General features: G+C 51.6%; 12 protein-coding genes; 4 read left to right on the top strand and 8 right to left on the bottom strand.

Annotated features, from left to right (window-relative positions):
• Window positions 1–7680: 7680 nt before the first annotated feature.
• Window positions 7681–9488, bottom strand: CHC_T00004009001 (hypothetical protein). XM_005715639.1 is given in 2 exon segments: window positions 7681–8300; window positions 8301–9488. 1 exon segment carries the CDS (start codon window positions 9486–9488, stop codon window positions 8301–8303), a length of 1188 nt encoding a protein of 395 aa, XP_005715696.1. The 3' UTR covers window positions 7681–8300.
• Window positions 9489–9847: 359 nt separating this feature from the next.
• CHC_T00004010001 (hypothetical protein) lies at window positions 9848–10474 on the bottom strand. Its single transcript, XM_005715640.1, has one exon. The coding sequence runs from the start codon at window positions 10472–10474 to the stop codon at window positions 9848–9850; it is 627 nt and encodes a 208-aa protein (XP_005715697.1).
• A 301-nt stretch (window positions 10475–10775) lies between these two features.
• Window positions 10776–13881, top strand: CHC_T00004011001 (hypothetical protein). XM_005715641.1 is given in 3 exon segments: window positions 10776–10990; window positions 11142–12864; window positions 12865–13881. The coding sequence occupies 1 exon segment, from the start codon at window positions 12865–12867 to the stop codon at window positions 13879–13881; it is 1017 nt and encodes a 338-aa protein (XP_005715698.1). The 5' UTR covers window positions 10776–10990; window positions 11142–12864.
• Window positions 13882–13947: 66 nt separating this feature from the next.
• On the bottom strand, window positions 13948–14085 carry CHC_T00004012001 (hypothetical protein). The gene has a single exon (XM_005715642.1). It carries the CDS (start codon window positions 14083–14085, stop codon window positions 13948–13950), a length of 138 nt encoding a protein of 45 aa, XP_005715699.1.
• Window positions 14086–14089: 4 nt separating this feature from the next.
• On the bottom strand, window positions 14090–14809 carry CHC_T00004013001 (hypothetical protein). Its single transcript, XM_005715643.1, has one exon. It carries the CDS (start codon window positions 14807–14809, stop codon window positions 14090–14092), a length of 720 nt encoding a protein of 239 aa, XP_005715700.1.
• A 2-nt stretch (window positions 14810–14811) lies between these two features.
• On the bottom strand, window positions 14812–15516 carry CHC_T00004014001 (hypothetical protein). The gene has a single exon (XM_005715644.1). It carries the CDS (start codon window positions 15514–15516, stop codon window positions 14812–14814), a length of 705 nt encoding a protein of 234 aa, XP_005715701.1.
• Window positions 15517–15747: 231 nt separating this feature from the next.
• On the bottom strand, window positions 15748–17118 carry CHC_T00004015001 (hypothetical protein). The gene has a single exon (XM_005715645.1). It carries the CDS (start codon window positions 17116–17118, stop codon window positions 15748–15750), a length of 1371 nt encoding a protein of 456 aa, XP_005715702.1.
• Window positions 17119–17174: 56 nt separating this feature from the next.
• CHC_T00004016001 (hypothetical protein) lies at window positions 17175–17429 on the top strand. The gene has a single exon (XM_005715646.1). The coding sequence runs from the start codon at window positions 17175–17177 to the stop codon at window positions 17427–17429; it is 255 nt and encodes an 84-aa protein (XP_005715703.1).
• A 669-nt stretch (window positions 17430–18098) lies between these two features.
• On the bottom strand, window positions 18099–20647 carry CHC_T00004017001 (hypothetical protein). XM_005715647.1 is given in 2 exon segments: window positions 18099–18301; window positions 18302–20647. 1 exon segment carries the CDS (start codon window positions 20645–20647, stop codon window positions 18302–18304), a length of 2346 nt encoding a protein of 781 aa, XP_005715704.1. The 3' UTR covers window positions 18099–18301.
• An 82-nt stretch (window positions 20648–20729) lies between these two features.
• On the top strand, window positions 20730–21080 carry CHC_T00004018001 (hypothetical protein). The gene has a single exon (XM_005715648.1). It carries the CDS (start codon window positions 20730–20732, stop codon window positions 21078–21080), a length of 351 nt encoding a protein of 116 aa, XP_005715705.1.
• A 1911-nt stretch (window positions 21081–22991) lies between these two features.
• CHC_T00008721001 (Protein disulfide-isomerase, PDIA-6 Membrane) lies at window positions 22992–24907 on the top strand. XM_005715649.1 is given in 4 exon segments: window positions 22992–23486; window positions 23597–24205; window positions 24306–24548; window positions 24549–24907. 3 exon segments carry the CDS (start codon window positions 22992–22994, stop codon window positions 24546–24548), a joined length of 1347 nt encoding a protein of 448 aa, XP_005715706.1. The 3' UTR covers window positions 24549–24907.
• A 32-nt stretch (window positions 24908–24939) lies between these two features.
• On the bottom strand, window positions 24940–25509 carry CHC_T00009285001 (small GTP-binding protein Sar1). Its single transcript, XM_005715650.1, has one exon. The coding sequence runs from the start codon at window positions 25507–25509 to the stop codon at window positions 24940–24942; it is 570 nt and encodes a 189-aa protein (XP_005715707.1).
• Between the last annotated feature and the right edge of the window lie 18 nt (window positions 25510–25527).

A 25527-nucleotide genomic window follows, 5' to 3' on the forward strand; every position in this document is an offset into this window, starting at 1 on the left:
AGAATTTCCTCGCCAAGCCTCGCTCCCAGATCCATCGCACCAACCCTCCGCCTCCGCTTTAACCCCTTGGCTGCCCGCCCCCTTCCCGCCTTACCACTTTTGACTTTACCGCTGGTGACCGCTGCCCCTCAACCCGCACATGTGTAATTACTTGGCGGCGTTGTCGAGCTACGCTTCACAAAGAGATAGTACACTACGGCTTCCTCACCGCCCTTTGCGGCTCTATCGTCCGCCTACAATACTGCTCCCACCTGGCCCCCACCTGGCCACCTCGACTATTGTCCCCACGCTCACATCCGTGAGCATCTCGAAGTTTTCTTCCTCCCTCGCCAACCGTACCCTCTGATGCCCTCATCACCGCGAACAAGTGCAGGACATGGATTGGAAGGATCTGCTGCACTTGCAGGCTCGAATCCCTCGAGCGCATCGTTTCCTGTGTACGGCGTGCCTGTTATGTTGACTTGCATGCCAATTTCTAACGTAAATCAAGTTGTACCACCCATGGCAGTGTCATTCGGAAGGTTACAGTATCCAGATGTGCCCGAAGCGCAACAGAGAAACAGGTGCAACCTGCTCTCCCGATGCAGCCCACACAAGAGGGTATGATGGAGGAAGAGACCTTATCCGTCGGTAGGGTTGAAGCCATGGATGGAGAGTTGGAGAACTTGATTCTCAAGGAGCTTCATGGAACTGTATATCTTGTGGCCAAATCTGAGTTACTGGAAATTTTTGCAAGAGACGGGAGTTCATTGATATGTGAGGATGGAAATACGGGGGGCATTCAAGCATCAGAGACGACAGAGCAGCGCGCGCGATGCTCTCGGGTTACACATTTCGGGGTCAAGCTTCGCAGTGCTGGTTGGAAATATTCCAGGCACTGCGGGGAGGCTCAATCAAAGTTTCGGCATTGCATATTTTGCGGTAAAAAGGTATTCGTGCGATACCATCACAGATTTGTACTGCATTTACTGGGACTCGCAAAACCGCCACATTGCACAATGCCAGAGATTGAGCGACGGCAGTTGCTGGAAGCTCCCAGCTTCGCACGCTCCGCATACGCCAAGAATGTACACGCAGTGACCTCAAGAAGATCAGCGTTGTCAGTTGCTCTGTCGAGTACAGATGTTCGCGCATGCCGACATTCGTTGAGAAACTCATCCTTCTCCGCGGGCAGAGCCGTCGAAAACACAAATCCGCCTTCCCAAAAAGACAGCAGCGAAAGAAATGGAGGTAAGCGCCAGCGCACGGACTTAAGCCAGGTGGTAGTTAAACCATTTGTGCTGGACGGGGAGGGGGTGGAACGGCTGATGAAAGCCATAATCAAGGTCGTTGTGCTCCGGGTTCGTCCGTTTTCGCTTTTCGAGAAGCTTACAGGGAAGTTCACGAGTCTTGAGAGAGAGATGCCGGCCCTGCTCAATCCGGATATCGAGAAAAACCTCCCTTCTGCCAAAAAATTGGCGGCGAGCTCCTAAACAACTGTTACGACGACACACAGGGGCACGTTAAAAGATGCATCCATGAAGCTCTGAGCTGGGGGGGGGGGTTTGCTACAGTGATGTTTGATGGTTGGGAGGATGTCACAAGACAATCTGTCACAAACATTACGTTAAAAGTTGACTCTGGAATGGACGGAATAGAGAAACTCCCTTTTATGATTGGGACGGAATACTCTGGGTCACGGAAGTTGGGAGCTGCGGATTATTTAGAAATAGTTGAGAAGACGCTCGCATCCTACAAAATTGGTGACAAGGTGTGTGCTATCACTAGTGACAATACACAGCCATGTATTAACACGAGGGAGCAGTTTGCCAGCCGCAACCGGGGAAGCTTTAGCGTGAATAATCAGAGCCATGTGGCCGATCTTCTTATCGAAAACGTGTCAGAGCTTGGCTGGATGGCCACCGTCATTGATAAGGTTTCGCATGTCGTCACTATGGTGCATAGTCATAAGAAGCTGAAGGCCCGGCTAATTGAGTGTATACAGGAGTACAATGGCTTGGTGATGGTGGGCTTGCGTCGTAAGGAGGGGGAGATGAGAGGAAGCTCTCCCAATTCTGAGCAAATGACTCGACTTGAAATGCACATGCGCAAAGTACGAGCGCTGCATCGCACTGCAGTAATGGTGGAGCAAATGTCCGCCACGCGATTCGCATTCGCTGAACGAGTAGTTGTAGTGCACTGTACTCGGTACCGGGACAGCTGTGCGAATCTCGCCAAAATCGCGCTCGCCGCCACCACGTGTACCACGGGTACACGTGGACTCCCCTGCCGCTCTACCGGACCTCCCCGTGGACACGTGTAATCCCTCCGCAACTCATAGGGCCTATGGGGGCTGTACTTGGTCCCCTCGGGCCTACAACCGTTATTTCCTAGTTATTCTAATTTACAGTATAAGTTAGCTTCGCCATTACGGCGACGGGGGACTAGATAGTCAACCCGAGAATCAAAGTAAAGAGGCACGAAGCCTCGGGTCTTTTACCTTGGTTTCTGGATTCCAGGTTGTAGCCTCGACTCGGTACTGGCTCGCCCATACCGACCGAGCCATCTACACCCCTGGAATCTCAACTGCCTTCCCCGCGCGCGTCGACCATACCGCGCGAGCGCTACGTTAACTACTGTGCTGTCCGCTCTGTTCGTCCTGTTTTTCCTTTAATTCTTCCTCTTTATTGCTGACTCTAGTTCTACCTTTCTACCGCGCAAGCCGCGCCCAGATCCCGGTTCCGGTCATCCACCGGGTGGTCTCCCGAATTCCCTTACGCGTACGAACGCGCGTCGCTCTGCCTACAGCCGCCACACGTGGCTGTAGTGCACGACAGTATTGAACTCTTTCATTCGTGCACGCCCGGCTCTCCTGAGGGTGATTGGTACTGCGCCAGAGCAAAAAAAGATTTCTAAGACAACCCGTTCTACGTGCCAGCGTCACGAAGGAAAAAAAGGGAGGAGGACTTCGTCCTTCCTATAATGTGCAAGACGTTTTTCGCTGAGGTATTGGAAGTACACTCTGTCCTTCAAGTTCTCCGACGGTACCTACGAAAATTGGACGCTGACTCTGCTCAGATCAATGACGTCCTACCCCTCACTATGAATTTAGAGACAGATATCGAGAACCTGCGATTGGCCGAATGGAAGAAACAAGATATTATAGGTGTGTACAGGAGGAGGAGAGACGTTCCAGTGAGCGCTTCAACAAAAGTCTTTTTGTTACAGGACATTCATTGGGCTGCACATTGCTTGGACCCCAACGCAGGCGTTACCAAGTTTGGCACCTTTGATTATCGCGGGAGAATTGGCAATGTTATTCAGCAGTACTGTAGAACCATGTTTCCGAACGACTTGCTCGCCAAGGTTAAAGAGGCCAAGCTAATGAACGCGTTTTCAGTAGAGCATTATAGCTGGAGAAATATTCGCCTGTCAGGGAATGATGCTGCTCTGAAGTTCTACATCGGTCGTCCGCTTCAATACTGGACCGATTGCCTCTGCAGAGACCTAGAATTCAAGCAGTTTGCACAGCGTGTCCTTTCTGCATCACCGACTTCGTGTGCGGTCGAGAGGAGCTTCAGCGCTATGAAGCGCATTAGTACCAAGCCGCGAAATAGACTCAAGAACGAGAAGGTAAGGAAGCTGATGTTTTGCTATTGGAATCTACGCATTCAGCTGGGAGCCTCGCCAGTGGACCGTATAGAGTTGTCGGACGGAGAGGCCGACATGGAGAACGAGCAGATTTCACGACTCTCCGCGAGCGTGTCAGGAAGCCCCGGTTCAAGTCTTCACCTCAGCTCCGCTGGCGGAAGTCTGGCTGGGTCAGACGATAACATCTCTGAAAGTGAAGAGTCAGATCTCTGGGGGTTTTCAGATGAAGACACGGACAACTCGCCCGACCGGGGCTCTGACCTCCAGCCTTGAATCCAGCATTTCCCGCCTTCTTCTACCCTCACCCCAATCCCTCCATCCTATTGCCGCAAATGCCCGTCTCCATCACCCTACCTACCCTCCCCAAGGCGAAATATGGGATATCTCCGCACAGTGCAGAGGTGTCAATCACGATAAAAAGCCACGACATGATTTGAGATTCAACCTGCCCCAGTGCCCTTTAGGCTGTACGCAGTAATGCCTTTAGTAGTAAGAGCATCGCACCGCTGAAGTTTGACGTCAGTTAGGGTAAGCACAAATTGTGATTACTCTCCAGTAGATCCTACGCACCTAATCCCCCTGCTCCTCGGCTCCGCCTGCGCCTCAACCCTGCACGTGAGGACGCCAAACAAGATCGGCGTGGACAGCGTGAGCTGCAAGTCCACGAGCCAGTTGGTCACAGCACTGGTGATGTTCTCGTAGTGGTCCGTCGCGCCCTTCATGAACACGGCCAAGAACACGACAGCGTCGACCTTCTGCGACGCGTACATCAGGCGCGCGGCAATGAGCAGCTCGTAGGCGCCGGGCACCTCCATGAGCACAACGATGCCCTCCTTGAGCCCGTTGTCGGAAAGCGTATCCTTGACGTCTTTGAACATGGCGCCGACAAACTCCGCGTTTCAGCGGGTGTACATGACGCCGATGTGCAGCTTCTCGTCGACCTCGCAGTCCGGGAACTGGAGGCCCATGTTCGAGCAGCGCGGTGCGACACGGCGACATGCGGGCTGCACGCGGCGCGGCACCACGCACACGAGCACTTGCAGAGGCGCACCCAGGAAGCACGAGCTGGCGGGCGCACGCGGCGCGGCGCTCACTGCAATGGGCACGAGGGGGGTCACGAAGGCCATTGCGGGGACATCCGGAGGGAACGGGCAGCGGGTAGGGATGGGAAGAAGAGCGGTGCGGTCAACGAGATGGGGCCGCAGGTTCGGGGCTTGGTCACAGAACCTGGAGTGAGGCGGGGAGACTAGGAGCGGGGAGACAAGGAGACGGGAAGGCACACCGAGGCAGGAGGGAGGGACGAAAGATCGGAGGGAGGGACGGAGGGAGGGACGGAAGGAGGGACGGAAGGAGGGACGGAGGGAGGGACGGAGGGAGGGACGGATGGAGAGACGGATGGAGGTACAGAGGGAGGGACGGATGGAGGTACAGAGGGAGGGACGGAGAGAGTGAGAGAGTGAGGGAGTGAGGGAGGGAGAGAGTGGAGGGAGAGAGTGAGTGAGGGATGATATTGGGATATTTTGCGGAATCGTAGGCAGGGTCGGACGGCGGAAAGCTGTAAATATGTTCTAGGAAAATCAAGATCCAGGGGAGTCCGGCGAATGCGAAAGAGCGAACTGAGCGATAGGTCAGGCGATTTCTTGAGTTGCTGCTCTCATGAGCAATCTTCCCGTTCTTCTGAATAGTTTCAAAAGTTTGCTGCAGATTTCGTTCACGCTGCAAACTACCGACATTCTGACAGCATGTCAGCGAGTAACAATCTACCAGCAGTTGGCAAAGATTAGTACACTTGGAGGTCAAGGACGTGGCTTACAACTCTTTATTACAAGTTTCACTATCTACATTTGTCAGTTAGACGAAAATAGAATGCCATTGCAAATTACTATCATCCTCAGGCAATTGCGACGGCCCTTTTGGGAATGCGGGTCAAAGCGGGATCCGTTTATTCGAAGCGGGATCCACGTGGGTGATAATGACCAAATCTGGGTATGATCAACTAATTACATGGTATTACAGTATCGACTTGCTAGTAGCGGTTCCCTGGCAATATGCTTGTCTACCGGCTGCTACCGCGACTGTCAGCCATTGTAATTACAGTCGGTTCGAGTAAAATTGTTGGATTGATTATTGTCTGCACTGTGGTGCAGACATTTTCGGCAATAGCCCTATGCCCCGGTTCGTGATGATTTAGGGGGCATCAACAAATTTGCGGACATCCGCAATTTTTGCACTGCGCTCAACCCCACCAAGCCCTTTTGAGTTTGCCCCCGTTTGTCCCCGCTGTCACGGTGCGTTTGTCTACCTGCACTCGTAGCCAGTAGACAACCCCTACATGTCTCCTCAGCCGGTACACAACCTGCACAGGCACTTTAGCAAATTTCACTTGTCTAAACCGACATAGCTCTTCACAAGATTCTTGTCTTAAAGGAATTTGGCCCACCCCAAAAGGCTGGAAGAGTACAACCCATCTCTTTAATGAGGCGCAAGTTATACAATATTTTACAACCCCTTGACATGGAGATTTCTACAAGGGCGATAACAGCTTCAAGGCCGAAATGGCCATTCTCCATGGACGGGAAGGGTTTAGCTACTGTCGTTTAGATTTGTTTTGTAAATTGCAACGGGCGGCTCTGCCCCTACGTAACTTGAACAGGAAACGACGAAATATCTTTCTTCTGTGGGCATAACCATTGCGCCTGTTTCGATTCACGATTTGTGTCCCTCATAGTGAGTAATTCTATGGGGCAACTTATCGCCAACGAAAGTAGGTTAGCTCTTTGTGACAAAAGCCTCCACAATGCTCTTCATTCAGGCCCACCTACTGAATTGTGTTCTCTTTGAGGGCAGCCTCCTTTCTTAAGCTGTAGACAGCTATTTTCATCTGTGCGATCTTTGTATAAATTGAAGTACGGAACCACATATTTCTCTTTCCATCCTACCACAGCAATCCACATCTTCAACTCTTCAACCTCTTCTTTCTCACTCCAACCACCCGAACCCACAAAAATGAACTCCAACACCGCCTTCTTCTTTGCTGTTGTCGCTGCCATCGTCGCCTCTGCCTCCGCCAGCGGTGTCAAGGATATCATTGCAGGTGTCTTTGAAAACATTGGCGCCACCCCGGCCGTCTAATTGTACCATGTGCATAAGTATCTGGAAGGGAGAAAGGAAAGGAAATAGAAGGGGATGAGGCGAAAGCCTTCTTCCTTGGCAAGACCGATTTTTGGGGTGATTACCGCAGTCGTGCTTGCTTCCTAGCTTCAAGCTAACTTTCATGCAAGACCATATTCATCGTGAGGTGAGTGCATGGCCTTGATCACAGAAGTCTGCTAAGCTGCTTGGGATAATGTAACATGATGGCGACATGATATGATAGCGAAGATTGTGGAGAGGACGGATGCTTATGAATAAACAATTATCCTTTTGTGGTTTCTATTTTTCTTGTTGCTACCACTAGTCTAGAGCGTGGTACAGATTGCGGATGTAATTCTGAGACATTGCGGGAACAGAGGAGTTACTACAGAAAGAATACCTTCTCATTTTGTCCGTCCTCTCAACCCAATGACTCTGCTCATTGTTCTACTTTCATAGAGTGTCTACAGAAGGGGGGAGCTTCAACCTCTATCGAACTGACGCGAAGAACACTTGAAGACAGACACGGACTCAATGTCGCAACAGTATATGTGGAATAGGAAGTGGGCTTCTCCACCAGCACGCTATGACCGCGGCGCAAGAACTAATCAACACTGTGTGGACGACCCGTGAGAAAACTGCTATATTTTCTGTGGTTCTGAAACTGCATGACTTGGGCCCAGTCAGCCCTTGCTTGTCAAGTAATATATGTTGTGATGGAACTAATTCGCAATTGCATGGCGTTCCTCCGGTTGGAATTTTTTGTCTTGCGGCTATCACAACTAGTGACTTCAGGGCTCTGTCGGGAGCAGGGTTATTGGAATGCACAAGTTAGCTTCATATCTTGTAATAACGGCACTGGGTGACAGCGATCCCATTATCGTGACTGGTCTGTATGGGTGTATGCCGCCTCTGGAGAGAAAGAAGGGATTGTCGCCTGTGGACCTACCCTCGATTCTTTTATGTGGAAGACTACTAGACACTGTGCCCTGGTTAAGATGACAAGCATCACCTGTCTCGTTGAACGCTGATGGGACCCACAGGAAAGAGCAGTCGATTATTCAATTTCCCGCAAAGTCTTCATCATAAATCAGATGCAAACTCCTCTGCATCTTGCGAAACTACCGACGAAGTATGCAGTGCGAAATGGTAGTCGTTTCAAGCCCGCCGGCTTCGTCAATTGGACGCGGCAAGAGGACTGACCTCTAGAAAATACATATTCATGTCACGAGACACGGAGCGGAGGGCACGCTGATCAGGTTTAGAGCTTGCCTACAGGAATTGGTCCCTTTACCTATCTGCCAATCACCTTTGACCCGAGCGCGGAAACCGCATCATAGTGAAAGCGATTTGACGCCAGGCCCCTGCAGAGACGAACAGTGTGCCTGGCAATGCTGACGATGTCGAACAAACTTCTTGAATGTCAGATTTCACTGTATCAGCTCTGTCGACAGATTCGCAGATCTGATACAGTGAACATGGGTACGGTGATGATCGTGGCATTAGACTCGGAATGCCGTTGTGGCTTTTCGAGAATGTTATATCATGTCTGCGGTATCCAGGAATGTCTCAAGCGTTCGGATCGTGTGGGAGAGGACCTTATTTTCCTCAATGTCACTGGGAAGCGGTCGTTCCTGAGCTGTCTGCACCATGCGCAAGATAGACAGTTCTGCCGTGGGACGGCTTGAATCAGACCCTTGCCAATGATCAAAAGTGAATTGGTCCGTAGAAATGTCATCAATGTTAATCAGAGGGGCCCTCACCACTGCAGAGTTCTGGCGAAACAGACTACTTATCGTATCATTCATGAATTGGCCTTGTATGCGTTCGTCTCGGCCTTTAAAGTAGGCTGTCATCGCGGCCTCGCAGGCAGGTGAGGTTGATTCTGCAATAAATCGATGGTTTAGCAATTCGTCAAGGAGTTTATCTCGATTGCTTGGACGCGAGAACATGGCGGTGATAAAGCCGTTGAATTGTGGAGACCAACGCGATGGGTTACTGAGGCTTGGAATGTCTCTTCCGGATCGTAATAACCGGGCTACTGCCGCGCCACCGTCGACTAGCTCTAAGAAAGCGACTCCAAGATCCCAAATATCAGCCCGAAAATGGAGCTTCGGTATGTCATTCGGGAAAGGCCACAGTTTTACTCCCGGTAGTGAACGCCCTGACGGTAATATGTCCACTAGAACGTGGTAAATCCCCACGTCACTGAAAGATATAGTCCCACTTTCGCATAAATGAATATTCTCTGGTCGCAGGTTTGTATGGGGTTGATTGTGTTCTCTGTGGAGAACTCGCAATTCCTTCAAGCACTCCGTTGCCACGTGGGCGATTATGGATTCAACGTCGGCATCACGAATATACGAGAAGAGACTACGCAGAGACACGCTCTTCCTGAGTTCAGACACCAGCCACGTCTCGGAAGATGATACCTGCCAGACCCCAATGTATCTGAAGACTTGAGGGATTTTGACAGTTTCGGATATGGCCTTTACGGCACGATGCAGCGCGGTTGTAGAATTCTGACCAATTGGCAATATGCGGATTGAAACAGTGGAAGCCCCAATTCTTGGAATGAATTCCTCAGCAACCGATGCAGAGATGAGGGTTCCGAACTCATTGTCATCAGCGATTAGCCCACCAGGAATAAAGACTTGCGTCGCGTTGGGAGCCAGTTGTGGGCTTGGTGGTAAAACGCGTCCTTCTTCATGCCTGTGCGATTCCATCAGGAGAGGCAGAGCATGGAGAGCAGCCGGACCCTGCGCGAGCACAGAGCTACGTGTGCAGCAAGAGACGGGCGTAGCTGCGCGGGGGCGTGCCTCAAAGGAAAATGACGCGGGTTACGGCTGTACTCCACAGCTTCCAAAAAATCCAAAAAAGTGCGCATTGTAGATCGGGTAGCTGCACGGACTTTCCGATTGCGCTCTTTCTCCGCCGTTGGTAGAGCTCTGTGCCTCCGAGCTGGGTTCTTGCAGCATTGTACCCACGATGCTCCAAGAACCCGCGCACGATGATGAAAAAATAGAATAGTTGTACGCTTTCCTCGACGCACATACAAATCATGTTAGGGATGTGCAAGGTTTCGTTAAGAGTGCTCTTCCCCTTTTTCCGCTCTATCTTCCTCTTCGCCTTGAGTACCAGAGCTCACATCTCGTTGGTGGCCTTCTTCTTGGGCTTGTTCCTCGGTCACCAAATGTGCCTTCCCTGGATCGACATCCGCAATACGTTCTTTGACTATCTCTGGAACTGGATCATTCCACCAAATCGGTCCTCCATCTCCCGACGCGCAGCTCACACATCCTGTGAGAACGTTGGGAAGGATTTGACCAGTCCTGCCGCGAAGTGGCGTACGACAAACACCTGTGGTCCCAAAGTTCGTGTTTGACTTTGTAATTACCATCAAAGAACACAAACGCTCATATCCGGGTCGCCGCCATTTCGCCATCAGTTTCCCGTCCGCAAGCTTCTGGTTGACAAGATAATCCAAAAGCTTTTTCGATATCTTGTTTTCCTTGAAGTGCATGTCGTACAAGTACCGGTTTTTCTCATAATGCAAACGATGCATGGGCCACGATATTTCATTCCTGCGTTTGTCGTCCATGGGCTCGTTCAGCGCCTCACGCGTTCGGGCTTCGAATTCTATTAGCTTCTCCGAAACGTGCTCAATGCCGGGGGGCGCCTTTCGCGTTTTCATTTTAATTCGCCACGCCATTCCTTGGGATGTAGACTATCTGCTCCGAATGCGACACCTTTTGAACGAACACGCAAGCCGCAGAAGACTTGTGGAGAACAATGCCGATGATTTCTGAAGTTGGCCTTAGGAGAGTAAATAAGTTACACTTCATCCGCGCGCACTCTAGAAGACATTCTTGTATCCGGCTTTTTAGTTTTACGGAACAGTTTTTGTGGATTTGCAAAAATCAAAATTTTTTTTTTGCTCTGCTACAGGGGGGTAATCCCCTCCCCACCCCGCCTCCCCCCGCGTTCTCTAACTACAAGTAGGACAGGGCGGTCTGGCTTACGGCAGAAGGCATTTAGCAAGTAGCAAAACACTCTGTTGCCAACCCGCGCCACCGAATTTCAACTAACCATTGTTCTAAGCGCAATGTCATCCCAACCAGCGCAGGGTACGACCGCGGGGCGCCGCACGCAATCCTCGGAAGAGGTTCGGGCAGCGTACAACCAGCGCTTGGATGATCAAGTCACGAAGGCGCTGAACGCGTTTCGGGTACGCATGCCCATTTCTTTGAACGGAGTCTTCATGACTTCAACAACATCCGCCGCCACTCGAGTAGGGTGAGGTGCCATGAGCGATGTCCAATTTCTGAGGTTAGATTCTCACCTTTCTTGTTTGCTGGTTTGGTCTCCATTTTTGGCAGGATGTGGTCAGCTGTTGTGAGATTCAAGACAAGGCTACCAATGCGCGGACCGATTTCCAGTCCCAGGTGGAAGTGGCGAACTTGGCAAAAGCGGCCGATGAGCTTCTGCGTTTGGTTTCGGAGTTGAAAATTGCCGTCATTGTGCAGGAGTTTCTAGAAAGGAATAGGGAATGCATGCTCATGCGCAATGTTTACGACCAAGAGACTCGCCACTCGTTGAATGACATGGGGGAGTTGCTCGGGAATGTGTCAAACGCACTCTCCAAACTGGAGAAACACTATTATGCGTCGACTACCCGGTGGGTGAGCAACGTCCCGGAGTAGCCTTTGTACCTGGCTTGTATTATTAGTGGACGGCTGGCATGTCGGGCAGTTTACGCGGGACGCGTACATGGGAGATAGGTCAGGCCGTGAATCGTCGACGAGACCACATGTTATCATAGCGAATGCCAGAACGACAATTCTGAGCAAAATGAATATAGTGCGCCATGAATAGTGCCTCAGAACGATCGAGAGTCCTTGCTCTTCCGCTTCTCACGAAGAAGAGAACAGGAGATCGTTTCATTTTGGTAGATGGGGATGTGGCACCCAAGTAGCTACGAACGGATTGGAACGCTCCCCCTCGTCACGAGAGAAAGGGACACGAGGTGGTGGGTGTACAAAGCGGCACTGTGATGAGCGAAAAAACGTATTCCCCATCACGATGCCCTAGCGAGCCAGCTATTCTACTGGTCCAGCTATTGTTCACGTCGGTCCTCGGCATAAGGAGGATTGGGAGGGGATTTAAATATGATTGTGCCACACAATGTCTGCCGTCTGAAAGAATGAAGACCTTTCTTCAGGTCAACAGTTCAAGAAGGGGGTGTAAGATGAGAGCCTCCAGGGCATAAAGCCCGTTTTGTGGTAAGAAACCCGTACCACGCTCCAAGTCCTGATGATACGTACGGGCCGGGCGAACTAAGGGCTTTTTCGAACCGGGAGCAGCTTAAAGAAATGAAGGGGCGTACCCTTGCACTATAAGCCCGGAAGATATTGCTGCTGCATATCCTTAATCACTTTGAACGGGAGCTATTACTCTGATGTGTCTGGGGCAGGCTAGCGGATCGCTCACAGATAGATGTAGGGTGTGACAATCTGCCAGGGAACGAGATAGTAGCTCGCGTAGCAGACGCATTTTATTGATCAGAAAGCCCCCCACCCTCAAGTTGTCTCTGCTATTTAGAGTTCAGCGTCATTCGCATTGTTTAGTTCAGTACGTACATCACTGATGAGAAGTACGGATTCACCATGTGGCCGGATGCACTGAAGCAAAACCTTCCATGTCGGTTTTCGTGTCGGTTATGCTATTAGTGCCAAAGGCAATACGGTCAGAATGAGAGAACCGCTCTCGCGTTGTGAGATACTGGCATGCATTTCAAAATGTACTTTTATTTCGTTTCCAATCATGGTTATTTGACCGACACAACCAAACACACTCGTAGGCTGTATACGGTATCAACGCGCACTCCGTATATAGCTGAGGCCGCTGGCGACGCTTGCCGTAGAGCAACTTACCGTTTGCACCGGACTAAGATACACATGTGCGTACCTCTTGAGTTCATTCCTGACCTCGTCAAAGTGCGCGTCATCCTGATTGAAACGGTTCCGCCGTCCTGGTTCTTTGTCAATTGCATCGCGGTGTTTCACCACTAGTCTTCTTCACGTAAGGGCCAGCCACAGAAAGATGGGCATCGAAAAACTTTTCAACAAGTGCCCTGTGCTCCCTGCTGAACCTACTATAAGCATTGCAAGATATCTGCGAAACATACGCCAGACGGTTCGTCAGGCAAACGAGGTCGAAGAGAAGGGTGAAACAGAGCGTGCTGCGCTGCTGCAGATCCGTATTTTGCAGCTAATCTGCAAGACGCTACCCACTCATCCAGAGTACGAACTCGCTGAAAACCAATCCGTAGTGAAGGAGATGAGAAGCATTGCACACACGGGTTTTGCAAATGTGGAACGATTAGCAAACCTGTTGTCGGACGACAGACATGTTGATCAGGAGTCAGAGAAAGAGCCTGTTACTCGACGCCGCTCCAGAGCTCAGCGCATCGAGATTGCGACGAGTCTTTTGGATCTCTTTGAGAAAATTGCTGTGGAACACACGGCGAATGGTTTGCGTACTATTGCGGTTCTGGGAGGTCGACCTGAACCACGACAGAATGGGGGCGACGGCACATCTGTAAGTTGTATATGTATTACCGCCTTGGTTATCCCTTCACAGATGCCGTCGTCGGATAAGTCCAGAATTCGATACGGGGCAGATATTACGGATCTACTTGACAAGAAGGGCTTGACACACATGGGCTTTATTGAAATGTGCCCAGACCTAGGCCGTGTAGCTCTCACCTCTTCTGTGATGCTTGCGCGGTTGCAGAAGAAGCAACCTAGTGCCATTGGAGTTGTGATCGCTCCACAAGATACTACTAGAGTACAAGCCTTTTCAGTGAACGAGGGCTACGGTCTTGACTATTTGCTAGCGTGTGCGGAACGGAACATCACTCCCGCAGAAGAAGTGATTCCTCGCGGGCAGCCAGGGAAGGGGAAACCAATATGGTCAAAGGCACAAGAAGTAGAGCTTAGAAACGAGAGCGAGCCAGCATTTAAGCTTTATGATTTACGACCCCTAGCTGCGGCAAGAGATGAGCACGATCGAAAGCAACAATTGTCTCATCAAAATGACGCAGATGACAAGTTGTGAACGCGATGTAATTAGCAACACAAATAGCATAATGATCCTTGACACTTCCCATCCACATTCCCGCAGTTACCCCAATATCTTTTCGGACATGACCAAAACGGATATAATTTCACCCAGCATCCTCAAAACTCCTAGACGAGACAGCAACCCGACTGCAGCCACATTGCAAGATGATGCCCCATAAAACCTACGATAACGGCACATACAACTATCTTCTCTTGCGGCGTTTCTTCGACTTAGGTTTCGTAGTCTTCGTCGGGGCGCCATTACTTCGGAAACCGTCCGCCTCATCCAAAGTACTGGAGCTTGGTAGCACGTCGCTACTCGCCACAGTCTCACTCGGGACTGGTGTGATGGCAGCCTTTGCAAGCTCCGGTAACTGACTCCGAATATAAACAGTTTGTGCGGTGGACAGTAAGTTGTTGGTGACCCAATATACACCGAGTCCCGACGGTACATTGAGCGAAAACCACCCGATAAGCAGTGGCATGAACTTCAAAATCTTTGCGGTTTGTTGCTGCTGTGGGTCATCCGAGGGCGGCTGGATAAGCTTTTGCGAATAGAACTGGGACGCCACCAAGATTACGGGGAGAATTAGGTAGCAGAGGGCGTCATGCCATCCGATAGGCGGGGCACCATTGACTAGCGGATAGAGCCATGTGTTGAGCCCCTGCCCCGTCTTGGAGACGGGCCCCTGCAAACTGGGCAACCAGAGGAATGACTCCTTCAACAAGTCGTCGCTGGCGAGGTTAAGCACGGAGCGATACAAAGCAATCCAGACCGGAATCTGGGCCAGGACGGGCAGGCAGCCGGCGAGTGGGTTGATCTGCTCGTCCTTGTACAGCTGTGCGGTCATCTGATTGAGCACGGCTGGGTTGTCCTTGTAATCGGCCTGAATCTTTTTGAGGCGCGGCGAGAGGGCCTGCATCTTCATCGTAGATTCCATCTGCTTAAAATTGAGGGGAAACGTGACGGCCTTGATAACGACGGTGAACATAATAATAGACAAGCCGTACGCGCCCGGCACGCCGGCCTTACTGAGGACGCCGTGCAACGACACGATGAGGCCTTCCACGACGCCGACGAACGAGTCCCACCAGCCGGACTTCTTCGCCTCGACGGCCGTCTCGGTGACGGCCTGGGCCGCGCCGCCCGTGGCGACGGCGGCGTCGGAGAGGAGCAGGGAGAAGGAGCGGACGGCGTCGGGGGAGAGCAGGTGCGAGGTGACGTGGTGCAGCGTGGACGGGTCGAGCGACATGAGCGGGGCGGGGCGCGGCGAGACGCGGCGCGTCGACGTGACGGACGCTCCCGTCGCGAAGGCGCTGCGCAGGGCCGGGCGGGCGAGCGGCGCGAGGCCGGAGAAGGCGAGCATGGCGATGGAGGGAGATGGGGACGGGGTGGCGGGGTGGAGGAGGTGGGTTTTGACGAGAGGGGGGGGGGTTGATGATCTCGTACGGGCTCAAGAAGGGAGGCGGGAACAGGGGCAGGAATGGGGCCGCGCGAGACGAGGCCGTCGGATCTCCTGTGTGGGGTGGCGTCGGTTAAGGGGTGAAACGACACCCCCCTACAAAGCCGCTGCGGACGCCCTTGAGATACTACCCCTGGCCCGTCTATGATTCCGTGGACACGTGGCATGATCTTCCTACCCGCAATTGGGCTCCTGCTCGTGCTCCTTCTAGCGCTCCTTCTCACCAACTCGGCGTAAGTGGAGTAGAGGTGGAGGGAGTACGGAAGTGGAGGGAAGGCCGCCACTAATTCAACAAAGTCTCAATCGATGGACATGCTCCCTTCCGCCTCGCAGAAGAACAACATCTAGTACACTGTACCTCGCACAAGCCCACACTATAACCTACACCTGAGAGCCTACTACACATCGAGCAAGTCCTCTGTCGTCGCCACCTCTCCATACTCCACCTCTTCGCTGCTCATGTCCTCCACGCTGTCCTCCACCATGTGCCCCCTTCTTCTCACCTCGACGACGACTTCCTCCACGCCCACGCCCCGAAACACCTTCGTCACATCGCTCTGAATCCTCTCCACCTCCTCGAACGCCACCCCGCCCTCCTCCACGAACACCACCACGCTCCCGACGTACAACCCGCTCGTCACCGTCCACACGTGTGTCGCGCCCACCTCGCACACGCCTTCCACCTTAGCCACGCGCTTCACGACGTCCGTCTCCATCTGGATGTTCATCGGCGCCCCTTGCAACAACACGTTCACACTCTCCTTCGCAATCCCAAAATTCAGCACCACAATTAGCACCACGATCACCAGCGTCAGAATCGGATCCAGCAGGCTCAGGCTCGGCCTGGCCCACATGAGAAAGCCCGCGAACAGCACCACCATATTCTCCACCGAGTCTGCAATCACGTGCGCGCGCAACGCCCGGATGTTCAAGCTCGAGATGCCCCGCGTCAGCACGGCCGCCATGAAGATGTTGCAGGACAGGGTGATCGCCTCCGACAAAAACACGATCTTACCCTCGACATGGATCACTGCCTTGGTGCCGTACTGGATATGTACTAGCCGCTGTAACGCCTCGATGAACAGCTTGATGCACAGCAAAATAAGCGCCAGCACCGAAATCAACGCGCTCAGCACCTCCGCGCGCGCAAACCCGTAGCTGTATCTGGATGTGGGCGGCCGCGCCGCGACCACCACGGAGATAAGCGAGATCACGACCGTCACGCCATCTAAGGCCGAGTGTAACGCCTCTACGCGCAGCACGGACGATTTTGCAATTATACCACCGACTAATTGCGCCGTGCACGCAGCGACTAAGATAAAGAGCGCGATGGAGAGCGAGCGGGCGTCGGATTGGAAGCGAGATTCTAGACCATGTGAGTGTGGTAGATACCTTCGCCAGCCGTCGTGCGAGTGATCGTGGCCGCAGCCGCCGTGCGTGTGGCTGTGGTCGTGGCTGTGGTCGTCCCCATGGCCGTGGTCGTGGTCGTAGTTCTGGCCGTGGTCGTGGTCGTGGTCGTGGCCGTGGTCATGGTCGTGGTCATGGTCGTGGTCATGGGCGTCATGAGGATGTTGGTGGGGGCGCTTTCGCAAGGGTGAGGCGTCCTTTCCGTCCTGGGCGTGGTGTTGTAGATGGTCATGCGCATCTGGGTGGGGGTGAGTGTAAGCGTGGGTGTGGTCGTGGGTGTCGCCGTGACATGGGGAGTGGTCGTCGTCAGCGGCGAGCTCAAAGTGTTCTCGGGCAACGTCAAACGGAACGGAGTCCGACATGGTGAGGGTGGGATGGGTACCGGTTGTGGCCGCCGGACGGGGTTGGTGCGCAGGTCATGAAACGAGGGAGGGGGAGGAGGAGAGATTCGACGGTGTTACCAAACGGGGACCGCCGTATAGGAGGTGGGAGGGCGCTGGTGGCAGTGGTAGGATACTGTAGAGCATTAGTACAGTACGCAAATGCTCTACCACTGCCACCGTCCACTACAGTATTGCTGTACAGTACCCAAGGGTACGCTGTACAGCAATACTGTAGTGGACGCATTACTGCGCCTGACTATCTGGGCGCATCTGTGGTGTTCCGCCGGTGACTGCGGCTTCAGGACGAACAGGACTGAAAACACATTAAAATAGCCGCCATGATTACTGTACCCCTCGAGGGGTAGTAGGGAACCTATCGTAGCCTTCTTTGGGCCTTCTTTGGGCGCTTCTGTCCCAGAGATTCTGGGACTGTAACGAGGCTCACTGTATGGTATGATATTCGCCGTTGTCATGTTGTCATGGTTAAACCAAACCTGTTGAACGGAGCCTTCTAGAAGGGGAGCAAGGCGTCGACTCTGCCAGTTGCATGGAAATGATGGACAACATCATTTCTCGCCCCTTCTCAAAACACTAGGCACTTTCTCCCTTTGACCATCGAAGGTGTACCTTCGAAGGTACAGTACGTTTCGGGCAGCTCAAGATACCCGATCATCAATCTGCTCATCTCATCGCCACATCGTAGGGATAACCTTCTTCTTCAGGTTGCACGCTACAGTAAAGCCGCGTAGGACTGGGAGGCGTTCGCGAACTATGATAATCCAGTACGCAAGTAGAATGAGAGCAACGATTTTTCGTCCTACACCTCTATATTTTTAGGCGGAAATCAGCAATTGTCAATACTGTGGCGAGTGGTTGATATTGTCAGCCATCGTCATTGATCGCAGGGCAAACCTGTATTCAAACACAACTTCATAGCTTGATGCTCTGCAAGAATGATGCGGCACGCCTGCGTCTCAACAACTTAGGACCTCGAAAAGTTTATGTTCAGTGCCTCATGACGTGAATCGAGCAATCTCTTCCTCTGCGCTCTCTACGAGTAGTAGCTCGGTTTTAACTCACATCCGCTAATCTCCTCTCCGACTTAAAAGACGGAAACCGTAGCCATAAATACCTCATCCTCCACTCTTGTTCGACTACGGTACTACAACTCATCATGGTCTTCAGAAGAATCCTCACTGTGGTCTTCAGAAGCAGGGTCTGCGCTACTACTAGATGCCTCCTTCAAATTTGCGTCACCATCAGACTTCTCCTCCTCTGAGTCAGCCTTCTCCTCCTCTGAGTCAGCCTTCTCCTCCTCGGGGTACTCTTCCACTATAGGCGCACTCGGATCCACGCCAACACTCTCACCAATCCACTTGTACATTCTGTCTGCGTAGCTCTTGTAGTCACTGTCCCGCATTAAATATCCGGATGCAACTAGCGCAGTGTCGTACACAAGATGCCCAAGCTCGGCTGCCCTTTCATCGTCCTCTCCGCTTTCTACAAGGCGTAGCATCTCTTTTGTGATCGGATGGTGTGCATTAAGCTCCATAATCTTACTCTTTGGCGTCATGTATCCGAAACTGTCGGGGTCCGCGAATGCTTGCGCCCTCATAATTATTTCCATTCTCGCCGAATAACCGTACTGGTCCGATGCCAACACACACACTGTATCACTGAGCCGGTTTGATAGTCTCACCTTGGAGACCTTGTCTCCCAACTTCTTCTTCAGGAATTTCGTCAGCGGCTTGTACATTTTCTTCAGAGCCTTGTTCTTCTCCTTCTCTTCTTTTTGATCTTTCTCACCAAATTTGAAGTTGTCTTTCGAAATTGACATGAACTTCGTGCCTTCGTAGTCAAGCAACTGCGTGATCATGTGCTCGTCAATGGCCTGTGTCAAATAGAGAACCTCATACCCTTTTTTGATCAGTTTCTCGAGGAATGGACTATCCTTGACGGATTCGAGATCTGCACCAGAGTGATAATAGATCTGATCTTGATCTTCCTTCATGCGCTCCATGTATTGATCGAGAGATGCCCAATCATTGGGGTCTTTGTTGTCAGTTTTCGAAGTGCGGAAGCGGAGGAGCTTCGCAAGTCGAGCTCTGTTTGCGCTATCTTCAATGACACCGAGCTTAATGCTCTTACCAAACTTATTCCAAAATTGGATGTAGGGCTTGGCCTTCTTCTCGTTCGTCTTTTCATCACTCGACTCGTCTGATTCTTCTTCTGCCTCGGGCTCCTCATCATCCTTCTTCATGATCCCCTTGATCATTTCCAGAGCTTTCCGGACCAATTTGCGCTTGATGACGTTCATAATCTTACTTTCTTGGAGCATTTCACGAGAAACGTTGATCGGGATGTCATCGCTGTCGACAATGCCAACGATGAAAGCAAGATACCGCGGCAATAATGCGTTCTCAAAATTGTCAGTCACCAGCACCCGGCGAACGTACAGCTTGATGGCATCTTTCTCCTCCTGCTGTTCACCACTGTACAATTCGAGAGGCGGCTTGCTCGGAATGTACAAAATACTTTTAAACTCAACATCTCCCTCTCCTTTGAAGTGCGTGTGGGCTAGTGGGGCACCTGGCATTTTCCCAACGGTCTCGTAGAACGCATCGTACTCTTCCTTTGTAATCTCGTTGGGATCGCGGGTCCAGATCGGCTTGTTCTCGTTAAGGCGCGTCCAGACCTTCTGGGTTTCAGTTGTTTTCTTCGGCTCATCTCGGGCATCCTTCGCGTCTCCGTCTTCGACCTTGATGTCATCGTCATCAGTTTCTTCACCAGACTTTTCATCCTCAGATTCTACCTCAGATTCTACCTCAGTCTCTTTCTTTGGGTCAGCTTCAGTTTCATCATCAGTTTCAGATTCTTTCGCGTCGTCGTCCTTCACTTCAACTTCCACTTCCTCAGTTGTCTCGAGATAGATCGGGAAATCGATGAACTGAGAGTATTTCTTGATGAGGTTCTCCAGCTTTTTCTCATCCAAATAATCTTCGCCATCATCCTTCATGTGAAGGGTCAAGCGGGTACCGCGACCAAGCTGCTCGCCGTCTGTATCCTCGAAAATGGTGAAAGTTTGCTCTGCGCCGGATTCCCAAACGTACTGCTTATCGTCATTGTGCTTCGACGTCACTGTAACTTTATCTGCGACAAGGTAGGCGGAATAAAACCCTACGCCAAACTGTCCAATGAGGTTTGAGGTGTCTTTCGCTTCTGCAGCCTTCTTCAAGAATGCATTAGTGCCACTCTTCGCAATGGTACCCAAATTCTTTATGAGATCTTCCCTCGTCATACCAAGACCAGTATCCCTGATCTCCAGCGTCCCGGCCTCCTTGTTTGCGCGCACGCGAATTTCAAGCTTAGCCTGATCGCCCTCACCGAGAAGCTTAGAGTTAGACAAGGCGAGGAAGCGGATCTTGTCGAGCGCATCGGAAGCATTCGAGATGAGCTCCCGCAAAAAGACGTCCTTGTTGGAGTAGAGCGAGTTGATGATGATGTCCATGAGTCGGTTCACCTCGGCCTGAAATTCGAACTTTTCGCCAGATGGCTTGGACGACCCATCCGCAGTGGGCGTGTCGGCAGTCATGCGGCCAGAGTCCACACCGCTGGTGTCGACTGAGGCATCTGCAGAGCACGCCGCAATGGCGAGCAGGAGGAAGGCGCCAACGAAAAAGCGGAGAGAAGCCATGGCTCTAGATCGTGAACGACCAACGTGCATTGAACACAGAGCACTCGCGTGGGAGGGAATTTTTTTCTGGGAACAATTGAAGCTGTACTGGTTGGAACTGACGGACAGATCTGGTGTGGGTCAGGTAGATTTAATGGGGGAGAGGTCAACTGAGGCAGACACACTCGTCGTCGGTGTCGCGCAATGCGGTATTTGTGTCTTGCGGATAAAGGGGGCACTAGCGAACGAGCTTGATGAGTTTGTGTAAGGCGTGCTGATCATACCGAACGTGGTCTCTCTAGAGGGATCTCGCCCAACCGCGATCCTGTACTGTCCCCAGCAGCCCAGCAATGCGACACGTATTCTCGGACTAATGAAAAATTGCCTTTCCACCAATGGAGCAATGGCCAGCAATGTGAGTTTGATCCGTCGTGCATTTCATTCGTCTAGACGCTCCGTAACACAATCAACATTGTTGCGGGTTCCCGCCGTCGTCCCGTCCTTACAGCTTATATTGATTGTATGAACGCAGTACTATTTAGATTTCTGTTGTATTTGAGCATGTAGATGTCAATCATTATTCAATCATTTTCTTCAACAACCACTTAACTGCCCGCGGAAAAACGCTTCTTGGATGTTATGAGAGCATCACATTGGCTTACACAATCGAGAATACGTGTACGGGTGTACACATGGAACGATAGATTACCGTTTGGGCAATGAGGTGATCGTTTGATCAATCGCACAATACAAGATCTACTTAACCACGAGCAGCAAGCGAGCAGCAAGCCAGTTGGTCGACAACTCTCTGAGCAAGACCTTTTAGTGCAGAGTGCCGTGTGGTTGAAAGTCTGACCGCTTCGTTTTCCAGAAAAGTAGATCGCATTCTCAGCCATATCGAGACGGAAGTGGGCGGGTTCCTCTCCCTGCGCAGCTCCAACGCGACTGATGCGCAAGCGTCCGCTTGCACCTCACTCGCATTGGAGCTGTGGAGAAGGTCGTCGATGCCCGTCCAGAACTTTCCGGTATCGTCATTGCATCGCTCAGCAATCTGACTTGTGCGGCTGCGGTCCTACGGCCACATTCGAAGCACGCGTGGGACTGGACATATGAAGCATTCCAAACAGAGGCGAGTCTCAGTCAATGAGGCTCGTTCTCAAGACAGTTATGCTAGAACAGTAGCACCCGAACAGCATCGGTCTTCATGGACGCGGCGGCTTGCTTGATTACGTTAACGTGCGATCCGCTTGCGGGGAGGTCATGCAACGTTGGCGGTCGCCGTTTCGGGTACAGTGATTTCAATGTTGAGGTGAAGTGTTGTTACTACGGAATAGGTCGTGTTTACGAGTTTGCGGGTTGCTCAAAGCAGGCGTAGTTAGAGGTGGCATGGGGCATGCCCGTTTAGATTTTTATCGCATTTTGTTCATGTGTGTCTTTGATGAATGAGGCATTTTCACTGCGGACGCTCACTCAGACGGAAAGTATCGCAGCCTCACCAACTAATTGAATATAAGCCTGTGCATCTACTGCCGTAATGTACTGACGTTACCCCTGAGAAACTGAGATGGCGACCGTCCTGCCATGGCTTACGTCCTTCCGCCGGCAGTTGATTGACTTCAACATGCGCATACCGTATCAAGGGTACTACACAGGTTTGTGATGTGCAGTCCATTGGCCGACTGTAAGGAGTATGTACAGTACACTGTAGAACTCTGACATCCCCCTGCATGCAATGCAATAGCGTACGTGTACTACAGTAAACCACACTGCACTTTTCTTATTTCTGAAAATTAATTCGATGTCTCTCCCAGTTTTCAGGATGAACAACAATATTATCGAAGCAGCACAAGCACGCGTTTGTCCACGGCCTGGTTATCCAATGGGCCACGCATCAATGCCCTGATGAACAAGCAAGCACCTGTGAACTTTTGTCGTCAGCACCGCACCTCAACCTCCATCTCTGAGGTGAAAATCACCTTTCCATTCCTTTGACACGCAAATTCTGACCGCAGCGCATGCAACTGTGATTCCTCTTCAGCGAAACCGACAACATAAACGTCTAGCGAAACGCGTCTGAACTGGCCACATCACCCAGCGGACCCGTATTCGAAGTCACTCGCGTTGGCAAGAGAAAAGATCTTACGAGAGTGAGCGGCCCGCGCCGAACCGAAACCACGAGATGTTCAAGATCTCCATGTTGGATTTGTTCCGCAAAGTCCCCGTCGACTTGACGCAGGCGACGCGCCGCGGCGGCCTGCTCTCGTTAGCTGTCGCTACTATCATTGGCCTCGTACTGTTTTGCGAGGTTTGGACATATCTGGAGGGCGAGACCAAGTCGCGCATCATTCTCGACAGCAACACCGAGTCTAAGCTTGAGATTAACTTTGAGATTTCCTTCTTTGAACTTCCGTGCCGCTTCGCGAACGTAGAGGTTTGGGATTATCTTGGAAACGCAAAATTGAACGTCGATGCAGATATCAGCAAAACTATTCTCGGCCACGAGCAAAACGAAAACCATTTGACAGAATACAAGGACAAGGGGACGGTCGCCACCCAACTTGTCGATAAGCACGAGGATGCGCATTTACCGGAGCAGGTTGTCGAGTTGACGTCGAGCAACTACGGACAGTATCTTAAACAGAATGAGTACACTTTTGTTATATACTACGTCAACGTAAGTGACCATCTTCTCCATTCAATGTTAACCGCGCCTTTTTGTTTTTGCAGCATCTTTCTTACCGCCTTCATTTTTGTGTATGCTTACGATGAATGTTTTCTACGTAGTGGTGTGGGTTTTGCAAAATGGCACTGCCAGTCTGGTCCAAGTTTGCGAAGCACCTTCCAAGCATACGACCGAACGTAAAGATTGCGCAGGTCGATTGCGAAAAGAATGCCGAACTATGCCAGGCGACAAAGATTACAGGATACCCCACGTTCATCATGTTCAAGGGTGTCAATCCTTTAGAGGAAGACTATGGTGGCGAACGCTCAGTCGAGGCATTTTCAAAGTATGTCGAGAAAGTCTCAGATACACCGCCGGACGACCACAACCTCAAGTACCAATGGCAGGAGGGGTGCTTGTTGGGCGGACGATTGCTGGTTAACCGAGTACCCGGAAACTTCCATATTTCCGCGAAGAGTGATGCACACAATTTCGACCAGAAGAGCACGAATACATCACATTTGATCCATCACCTCTCGTTTGGCGGCGAAATGCAACATGATTTGTATATGGCCGTACCTAAGGATATTCGCGTGAATATCTCTCCGCTAGACGATATCCTCTTCATCAACCACAAGGAACACATGTCCCATGAGCACTATATCAAGGTAGTTTCAACGCACTACCAGGCAGGCTCTTTGAGAAGACGCAAGGACGTGCTCGGATACCAGGTATGCTTATATGCACAGCTTGAAAGTATGGCCAAAGCGCTTGCAAACAGCTTCACGTTTCTAACTGCTTTGATATGTCTGAATCTTTTTATTGCACCAGATGGCAACCTCTAACCACCAATACAAATCAGATCCCAACGTCCCCGAGACTCGATTTTCGTATGATTTATCACCAACAGCTGTTGTAATAAGTCAAGCTGGTAGAAGATGGTACGAGTTTCTGACATCCCTATGCGCCATCATTGGGGGCACGTTCACGACTTTCTCGTTGATGGACGGAGTTCTCCATTCGATGCAGCGACGACTGGCGAGACCGGTGACGCCGTCTAGCAAGTTGACATAAGATGTGCAGAGGCAAAAGTAACTATTGTCGCGAGAAAGCTACGAGAAGTGTTAAAAGGAATAACATGCGGAAGTTTGAAGACACGGAGAACGAGAACAGTTCGATGTGTAGTAATGAATACGTTTTTACCCTCCAGCTACTACAATTCGGAGAGGATTGAGCTGCAGCGCGAGCGCCTCAACGAGAAACTTCAACTAAGAAGGGCAGAATTAGCATACCTTATGGGAAAAAAGTGCGGTGGCGCAACGCAAGGTGAGTGAGAAGCCACTAGGATGAGCGAGCGGTTGAGGCGAGGCCCCAAATTAGAAAGAAGAGACAAGTCCGAACATAAACGTCACAACGACCGAAAGCAGTTTTAGTCATACCCACAATTGTTGACCGAGCGATCGGTTCATGGGATGTGGTTGCTGAGCCATCGGAAACCCTCAGCATAGCCCATCTTACGCACAACGGAGACCATGAACAGCTCGATGGGGCGAATATCGCTCATTGGGGCACTGCCCTGACCCGTAGTCAAATGATGCAAGCCGAGGGCGGAACGAAGCTCCTCGTCGCTGGCGGCCCTGGCGACGTCGATCTTATTGCCGAGGATAAGAAACGGGACGTCGGAGAGCATCTCATCGTTGATCAAGGCATCCAGCTCCTTCTTAACCTCTGGGAAACGCTCGCGATCCACGGCGTCGACGAGAAAGACGACGCCATCGACCTTGGCATAGTAATTCCTCCAGATCTGACGGGCGGCGGCGTGGCCACCCAGGTCGAAGGCGCGGAACCTGATCTTGCCGATTACGACTTCCTCGGCCGTGGGCATCTGGGTGGGAATGTGCTGGGCGACGCGGTCGTCGCGCAGGACGTGCATGAGGGTGGTCTTTCCGGCATTGTCGAGGCCGAGGAAGAGGATTTTGGCGTTCTTGTAGTACAGGCCGAGGTAGGACAAGGCGTCCCAAAACCAGGAAAACATGGTGGGGTTTGGCGAGGC

This window comes from Chondrus crispus, genomic scaffold (assembly GCF_000350225.1).
Source record: "Chondrus crispus Stackhouse genomic scaffold, scaffold_21, whole genome shotgun sequence".
Classification (NCBI taxonomy): domain Eukaryota; phylum Rhodophyta; class Florideophyceae; order Gigartinales; family Gigartinaceae; genus Chondrus; species Chondrus crispus.

Excerpts from the sequence above, each read along its gene's own strand:
- CHC_T00004018001 (XM_005715648.1), top strand. The coding sequence starts at position 20,730 with ATGCGGCCAGAGTCCACACCGCTGGTGTCGACTGAGGCATCTGCAGAG.
- CHC_T00009285001 (XM_005715650.1), bottom strand. The coding sequence starts at position 25,509 with ATGTTTTCCTGGTTTTGGGACGCCTTGTCCTACCTCGGCCTGTACTAC.
- CHC_T00004011001 (XM_005715641.1), top strand. The coding sequence starts at position 12,865 with ATGGGCATCGAAAAACTTTTCAACAAGTGCCCTGTGCTCCCTGCTGAA.
- CHC_T00004012001 (XM_005715642.1), bottom strand. The coding sequence starts at position 14,085 with ATGTGCCGTTATCGTAGGTTTTATGGGGCATCATCTTGCAATGTGGCT.
- CHC_T00008721001 (XM_005715649.1), top strand. The coding sequence starts at position 22,992 with ATGTTCAAGATCTCCATGTTGGATTTGTTCCGCAAAGTCCCCGTCGAC. Across the intron at positions 23,487-23,596 it reads TTGTTATATACTACGTCAAC|TGGTGTGGGTTTTGCAAAAT; the intron begins GTAAGTGACCAT and ends TTTTCTACGTAG. Across the intron at positions 24,206-24,305 it reads AGGACGTGCTCGGATACCAG|ATGGCAACCTCTAACCACCA; the intron begins GTATGCTTATAT and ends TTATTGCACCAG.
- CHC_T00004016001 (XM_005715646.1), top strand. The coding sequence starts at position 17,175 with ATGAAACGAGGGAGGGGGAGGAGGAGAGATTCGACGGTGTTACCAAAC.
- CHC_T00004015001 (XM_005715645.1), bottom strand. The coding sequence starts at position 17,118 with ATGTCGGACTCCGTTCCGTTTGACGTTGCCCGAGAACACTTTGAGCTC.
- CHC_T00004014001 (XM_005715644.1), bottom strand. The coding sequence starts at position 15,516 with ATGCCACGTGTCCACGGAATCATAGACGGGCCAGGGGTAGTATCTCAA.
- CHC_T00004010001 (XM_005715640.1), bottom strand. The coding sequence starts at position 10,474 with ATGGCGTGGCGAATTAAAATGAAAACGCGAAAGGCGCCCCCCGGCATT.
- CHC_T00004013001 (XM_005715643.1), bottom strand. The coding sequence starts at position 14,809 with ATGCAGGCCCTCTCGCCGCGCCTCAAAAAGATTCAGGCCGATTACAAG.
- CHC_T00004017001 (XM_005715647.1), bottom strand. The coding sequence starts at position 20,647 with ATGGACATCATCATCAACTCGCTCTACTCCAACAAGGACGTCTTTTTG.
- CHC_T00004009001 (XM_005715639.1), bottom strand. The coding sequence starts at position 9,488 with ATGGAATCGCACAGGCATGAAGAAGGACGCGTTTTACCACCAAGCCCA.